Below are 7,543 nucleotides of genomic sequence, written 5' to 3'. Positions count from 1 at the left end.
TAGTAAGCTAAGGACCTTAAGCTTTGCTGAAAAGCTTAAATTCCAGCTGACTGTTGCAGTTGCACAGACTTGATTTGAGTGAGTGCTATAATTTGACTATTTTAGGGTCACTGGGTTCTTGGCACAAGGCTTGGAACCAAACAATGTCTGCCGGCTGCACATGACACTGAAGGTTCAGCAGCTGACTGTTTTATGTCCTCTTTTTTCTGTAACTACTTCTTTTATTTTCCAATATGTGACCCCCCCGGTCTTCTTTTTAAAAGCTAACTTCATTTTTGTTTTTCAACCAGGACCCTAGTGTCCAATGTTTTTTGTTGTCTAACAGAGTAATGGGAACAACAATTTTTGAGATTGCTCCAGTATTGAGCAAGAGGGCTGTTATGCACTGTCTGTGTACATCAGGTAAAAGTGTGTTTTTTTTGCCTCTGACAGGCTCAGGTTCTTTTGTCTGAGAACATTATAGGACGGATCCGTACAGATCAGCCTTTTGACAAAGAGTAAGATACTTTTTGTTTAACCAGACAGAGCTGTGAAATAACTGTTGCCAAACCCACCAGGCTCCATTTAAGTAAAAATTCATGTTAGTGTATTTTCAGCCATCATCGAACTGGGTGAATTAGGGCTTTATTTCAACAAAACCAGTGACCAGTGAGTTGGTGACTGGTGGAACAGTGGAAAGATAAAGCAAGATGGTTTTGAGAGTTTTGTTTTTTTTCTGACTTGAATTGTGTTTTATTGTGATAAAATACTGATGATATAAATGGAGTCTGCTGGGTTTTGCTATGGCAATTTTTAAGCCATTTCTAGTTAAACAAAAAGGATCTTACTCTGTAAAAGGTTCATCTCTGTAGGGATCTTTTTCATAATATTATCAAACACTAACACTCTGTCAGTGGCAAAAACAAGCACTTTAAGTGGAAAAAAATTTAGGATGCACAAATGCTCTGAGTGGTTACATTGCAGCCTTTTTCGTGGCTGCAGGCTGCAACCCTCTCTCTCAGTACTAGAACAGTTTAAAAAATGGATGTTCCCAGTCGTCACTTTAGCCCTTTTCCCACTGCATAAAAAAACTGCTATCATCTGAGTTTTTATTGCAATTGGAAAGTGTACAATCGGCATTCACACCCAGGTCAAATGACTTTGCAGTAGTCACGGATATTTATCGCCTTTGGCTCCAGTCAGCATTGATGGAAACACAACAGCCAGATAAACCCACTAATTTTAGTGCCTGCTCACGTTCTAATTTTGGTGGAAAAGGAGTATTTGACACAAAAACATGAAAAATGGGGTCCTGGTTAAGAAAAGACCTTGACTATCAGTGACCTCTGGCAGGGATTTTCTGTCTTTTTACCTAAACCCATATCATACCTTTAGGTGTTAGTTGCATTTGGAGAAAGTGTCATTAGCTGCTTATTCCAGTTAAACATCCACCCAAGAGTAAAAACATGATTATCTGAAGAACATCCTCACCAACAGCATTTGCTTATCTGTTGTTCCAACTCAACTGGTTTTATTCATCCATTTGCAGAGCATTCTTCCTCTAAGGGCAAATTAAGACATTCACTGTTGCTGGAATAACTACTAAAATGCAGCGTGCCCTCTATCACCATAGGTGGCTTTAAGTGGCGCACCAATGAGTCACATAATCCTATAAGATAGCAGAGCGGGCCGATGGGTAGAGAAAAGTGTGAGTGACTCACTGATGGTGAGTGGGTGGTCAGGTAGCGAGGCTCACTTCACAAGCAGAGGAGATAATAACACACCGTCTGTACATCTCCGTTCCCATTTGGGTTTGAAAATAGTCAGCCACCCCAGCTGTTAGTCATTACGCCTTGTGGTGTAGAGGAGGGAGGAGGCTGCGTCTGTCAGCAGGCAGATAAGGAGAGGAGGGCTTCATGCCGTGTTCTTCATGCGTGTGGAAAGTTGCTGTGCGGTTCATTAATCACTGTGTATTTGCAGGGATTTAACACAAACTCCCTTGCTGCGATGCTAATGTTTCGCTGTGGAAACCACAATGTTTCAGATTTGAAATTATTTATTACTTTTCATGTACTTAATTTTATTCCAGCTATATTTCCTGTGTGTCACTTACAGTCAGGGTTCCCACAGTTGTGGGATATTCAGGCTACATGTATATATGACCTAGTGTGGCGGTATTTGTTATGGTGAGCGAGACCTGCATGTTTGTAAAAAAGTAGCGTAACCAGGCCAGCAAGTGACGCAGTCGCAGGGAACCCCATGCTTTTCCAAAATAGACATTCAATCATGGATCCTTGACAAATCATGGTTTTGAGTTTTCATTGATGGAAATTTGTGGGAACCCTGTTCAATTAAGGTCAGAGGTCAGCTTCAGAGCAGCTTTTTTTCAACCATTTTTCACACTGACCCAAATCCTGATCGTGCTGTTGAAAGGAGTCTTTAGCAGGAAATCCATTGCTTCAGCCCAGCTAAGCAGTTGAGATTATTCAAATATGTTCCTTTTCACGACCATACACTGTGTTTTTTCCAGGAATTTAGGCCCCAACCTGGGTCAACACTAAATTTAAAAATACAAACAAAATGCAGTTTACTTTGCTGTCTTCTCAGACTTGGATTGTTTACTCTCTCCAATGTCTCACCTTAATACTCTGCTGGAGAGTAAGTGAGTATAGTTTGTGCTTGTATCCTGCCTTGAGACACACAGATCATTAACTGCACAAGTGAGGCAAGAGCAAACACAGGCACGTTACCATACATAGTGCTGCACATATATCCAGCCCCCCCCCCACACACACACACACACACAGCACCACCTCTCCTCTCGAAAGCATCGTGAACGCGCACTGAAGGCTGCTATTAAATGGGCGGACTTGGAGGAGCGGTCACGTTCACAGCGGCTCCGGGCTTTGAGTGTCACATAAAAGCGCGCGTGCCACCGGCCGACCAGCGGAACTCTGTCACTACTCCCCGCGAGACCGGACCGGACCAGCAGCGCTCGTGACACAGTAATGCTTTTTATATAGGATTTTAAATACGCTTGATCTGATGCACGTCGGGCTCCCTGCTGCTGTTTTTGTTATTGTGAGGAGAAAGTAGGTTAGTTTTGCAGCCGGCAGACAAGGTTGGCTGATAATGCATGTTGGGGATGTATCTGTGAATTCTTCTGTAAGCTAAAAATAACACAAAGTATTACTCGATTGTTGCAAAGGAGATTTGAAATGTGTTTGTGCCGGAATCTTGTGTCGTTACATCAGGCGATTCTTCTAGTTTTTATCTTGCTGTATTTGATATCTGATCAGGTGATCACTCTCTTCTACATGCGCTTGAGGGTCGTTAAGTTATTTTGAAGTTGAGAAGAGGGAACTGAGCAACTTAAGAGAAAATGGCCCAGAAATGAGCAAGAAATTAGTAAAAAAGGACAACATTACCTAAAAAGTCGAATTAATTAATAAAAAACGGGAAAACAAACAAGAAATGACCCTGAAAATCGCTTGGAATAATTTATATTTGACAATATAGTTGAATGATTTTAAATGTATACCTATGGTGATTATGAGTATAGTTCTCTGTATTTATATATATATATATATATATATATATATATATATATATATTTTAATCAAACCAATTTGCTGAGGGTCCACAGGTTTAAATACTTGCGAAAAGCGTTTGAATGCAGAATAAGTGATATCAATTCAGGTTGCAAAGGGTTACGCTGCACACTGCTATGTTGCTGGTCAGCATTCACTGTTTTTTCCTGTACTACAGAGAAAAGCAGTCGCACAGCTTGAAGGCGTCGGCAGGGGAACAGGGAAAAACAGGAGGTCCTCCACCCACAGTCAAAGGTAGGTAGGCATATACTTAAACACACTGGCTGAGCTGTTTGTTTATGATGCTGCCCACAGTTCAAATTTGCTTGCTTGCTTGCAGGAGCTGCTTGGAGCCCAGATGTTTTTCCAGATCTAACCATAACCACCATGTTTCCCTCCAAATGTCTAACTTTTGCTGCAGCCGGATAACCGCCTCCTCTTACCTTTGTAGAGCATTTTTTTTCACAGACCCGGGGGCTGCTGCACTGTAAAATCTGAGAAGTTGATTTTACTTAGGAAACCGATTGCCTTGAAATGGTAAATAGATACAACTATTAGTGTTAAGTAGTAACAACTATTGTTGTTAATTTATTTTTGTCTTTGATTTATAGTAAAGTTTACTTTTGAATTTGAATTTACTTAATTTTGTGAAGTAACCCTAACCCAATTTAGAAATAATAAGTGACAGAAAAAGTTTAGACACCATTGGTGTAAGTGTTAGCCACTTCAGTAAACCAAGTTTTCTATGCCATATAGTGTGTCTGTATTCTGTTAGTTGCAAACCAGTCAATCATATTTTCATATTAGGACACATGGTAACAATGCAGAACTAGCAGCAATCCTAACTTCATCATTTAAAATAATCCTCTTTGTCATGTTTAAGTCAAGTCAGGCTGACTTGGTTTACTAAAGTTGCTACCACCAGAAAGAATTCAGAAAATTAAGTAAGTACAGCTAAATTGTGAGTACACTTGACAATAAGATATTAGGTAAAGACAATTTAATAATAATAGTTTACGTTAATTTCCCTTTTCAAGTAAGATCAACTTGTCAGATTTTACAATGTTGATGCTGCCTCTTCTGGTTAGAAAGCACTGCTGACTGGCTGCTTTACTCTCCTTCTGGGTTTGACCTTTTTTACATTTAAAAGATGTTCAGATTATTATGCTATTGCCTGTTTTTTTAAAATGTACATTTGATTCTGTTTTTACCTCCATTCCAATTGATGTTTCCCAGAAAGCCATCCTCGGTAGCCTCCACCTTACTGTGGCCTGCCTTGCGTGGGATGCTGCTGGAGAGTGGGAGAACTGAAGTGTTGATGCCACCAGTAAGAGGTGTGGCATAGTCAATCATGGGGGATTCAATATTCAACTGCTGTTATGTCCCACCCCATCCCCCAGGAGAGGGGGAACCCGTCGTGTCGAGACGCGCGAACATCATGGCCTCCAATTCAACCAGCATCTCCTCCGACAAGCGCTTCCTCATCTTCTTTGACTTCGATGAGACCATTGTGGATGAAACCAGCGACGACTTGGTGGTGCAGGCCGCTCCGGGGCAGCACCTCCCGGACTGGCTGAAGGACACCTACCAGCCCGGCCGGTACAACGAGTACATGCAACGTGTGCTGGCCTACCTGGCGGAGCAGGGCGTTACTGAAAGCGACATCCGGAGCATCATGGAGAAGATACCGGCCACGCCCGGCATGACCACCCTCTTCCAGTACATCCGCACCCGACCGATCACGGACTTTGAAGTGGTGCTGCTGTCCGACTCCAACACCTTCTTCATCGAGTCCTGGCTCCGGCGCGCCGGTGCCCGCCAGCTCTTCCACCGGATCTTCACCAACCCGGCCACCTTCAACAAGGACGGCCGGCTGGTGCTGCGGCCTTTTCACTCCCACGACTGCCTGCGGTGTCCGAGCAACATGTGCAAGCAGGTGGTTGTCAGGGACTATGTGGCCCGCAGGACGCAGGAGCGGGGCCGCCCATACCAGAGGGTCTTCTATGTTGGGGATGGAGCCAACGACTTCTGTCCAGCGCTCGCACTCGGGCCCCGGGACGTGGCTTTCCCGCGGCGGGACTTCCCCATGCACCGGCTGATCACGGAGACCCATGAGGCCATGCCCGGGGAGTTCAAGGCAGTCACGGTGCCGTGGAGCAGTGCGGAGGAGGTGGTGCAGAGGCTGAGGAAGCTGGTGACTGAATAAAGGGTCACACACACAAGGGACAGAGAGGGGAGAAAGTGATAATTAAGGGGCCAATTGACACTTTTAATCATATTCTCAGGTAATAAAGTTCCAGAAAGTTTTTAAGGCGATAAAAAAAAACTTGGGTGTACACTGTAAAAATCGGACAAGTTTATTTTACTTAAAAAAAAAAAATTGAGTAAACCAATTTGAAAAATCTAAGTAAATATAACTATTAATCTTAATTTATGTTTACTTTATATCTAATAGTTACATTTACTTAAAATTTGGTTATATTTACCCAATTTTATGAAGTTTTTGCAACTTAAAAATGACTATTAAGTCAATCTGTTTTTGAGTTTACTCTGCTATATACCTGTATTCTGCTGCTTGCAAACTAGTCGATCATATTTGTATTTTCTAAAACGTGGAAACAAAACAGAACTTGCAGATCTCCTAACATCATCATTAGCAAAATTCTCCTCGTCATGATCAAGTTAAGAGTGGCTTAGTTTGCTGGAGTTTGTAACAGTTAGAAAAAAACAAGGTAATTTCATTTGTCACTTTTAAGTTGCAACAACTTCACAAAATTAAGTAAATGCGGCTAAATTTCAATGAAACTTAACAATTACATATAAAGTTAACTTGAAATAAAAGTAGTAGTTATATTTATTTTCCTTTTTCAAGGTTTCCAAGATTATTTTGAAGTAAGAGCAACCTCTCAGATTTTACATTGTATGTCTGGCATCCAGCCTGCACGTGCCTCAGTCCAGCTTCTTATGATGTGGTCCAAAGGTCAGAACAGATGCCCAGTTTATCATCAGCAGGTTAATGATTATGGAGACCTGCCACTGTCACCCAAGAAAGGAGATCAATAACAAAACAAATATTTTGTAATAAAGAACTATTTAGAGGGTATAACTGAAGTTTGAAAGCATTTACACTATAAGTATCCTTTAATGGCTCGTGGTGCTTTTAGGCCAAAATGTTAAACTGGGGAGTACTTAAGTAGCAATATTTAAAAATGTTATCTATACATCAACCAAGTGACTGGTTGCTCTTTAATAAAATGTAAAAAAAAAAAAAAAAAAAGAGTTTTCATATCAGTATTTTTTAAATATCAAATTATAATCTCAATACGTGAAATTAGAGTAACACTGCCATCAGATGGGCATTATAACAGATACATATAACATGACCAAACAATATTTTGATCAACATGCTTATCAAAGAACATATGTCTGATCTAGATATGTATGACTATGTTGTAGCCTAAGACTGTTTGTTTGACTTGTTTATCAGTCTGTTGTGTCTTTACAGTGTAGGCCAGGCCTACTGAAGAAAATATTAACACCAGCAGGAATAAAAGCCATCAACTGAAACTCTGCCTGTGACTGAATTTATCATCAAGCATTATCAACATGTACGCAAAATAATTCATACATCTCCCTTACTACAAAGCTATGTGTCTGTGCTGCAGAAAGGCCACATTTTATATATAAGGAATGTTTTTGTTTTAAAATGCTTTGCTTCACCTGTAAGAGATTATAGGCAAATTTAGTTCTTGGTACAGCAACCATGCACACTGCAACTATATATCAACTCTGCACAGGTTAATATAGGTATAAAGTCCTGTAAAAGAGACAATAATAAAACAAACATTTGGAATCAAAACAAATGAAAATAGCACTCAAATTCATTTTTCCCCCCTGTATTTAGTTTTATATTTTTCTGAGGTTTAAACATGTCTTTTGACTAGACTATTTACTAATTGATTTTAATGGGTTTA

The 7,543-nt window shown here is 40.7% G+C and overlaps 1 protein-coding gene across 5 annotated transcripts; it reads left to right on the top strand.

The window, feature by feature from the left end:
- The first annotated feature begins 397 nt into the window (after positions 1 to 397).
- On the top strand, positions 398 to 7,136 carry phospho1 (phosphoethanolamine/phosphocholine phosphatase 1). 5 transcript variants are annotated; one of them, XM_088091103.1, is made up of 3 exons: positions 398 to 2,984; positions 3,748 to 3,824; positions 4,806 to 7,136. In XM_088091103.1, exon 3 carries the CDS (start codon positions 4,921 to 4,923, stop codon positions 5,773 to 5,775), a length of 855 nt encoding a protein of 284 aa, XP_087947229.1. In that variant the 5' UTR covers positions 398 to 2,984; positions 3,748 to 3,824; positions 4,806 to 4,920; the 3' UTR covers positions 5,776 to 7,136. The 5 variants fall into 5 exon arrangements, with proteins under 5 accessions (XP_087947229.1, XP_087947230.1, XP_087947228.1 ...); XM_088091104.1 differs by having other exon boundaries at positions 2,776 to 2,984; positions 4,970 to 7,136; XM_088091102.1 differs by having other exon boundaries at positions 2,776 to 3,071; positions 4,970 to 7,136.
- Positions 7,137 to 7,543: the final 407 nt, after the last annotated feature.

The sequence above is a fragment of the Plectropomus leopardus genome, chromosome 18, assembly GCF_026936395.1.
Source record: "Plectropomus leopardus strain MGB_pleo_1.0 chromosome 18, ASM2693639v1, whole genome shotgun sequence".
Taxonomy (NCBI): Eukaryota; Metazoa; Chordata; class Actinopteri; order Perciformes; family Serranidae; genus Plectropomus; species Plectropomus leopardus.
Note: the sequence above shows the minus strand (reverse complement) of the source record. Positions and strands in the feature narration are given on the sequence as shown.

Excerpts from the sequence above, each read along its gene's own strand:
- phospho1 (XM_088091102.1), top strand. The coding sequence starts at position 3,025 with ATGCACGTCGGGCTCCCTGCTGCTGTTTTTGTTATTGTGAGGAGAAA. Across the intron at positions 3,072-3,747 it reads TTTGTTATTGTGAGGAGAAA|AGAAAAGCAGTCGCACAGCT; the intron begins GTAGGTTAGTTT and ends CCTGTACTACAG. Across the intron at positions 3,825-4,969 it reads TCCTCCACCCACAGTCAAAG|GAGAGGGGGAACCCGTCGTG; the intron begins GTAGGTAGGCAT and ends CCCATCCCCCAG.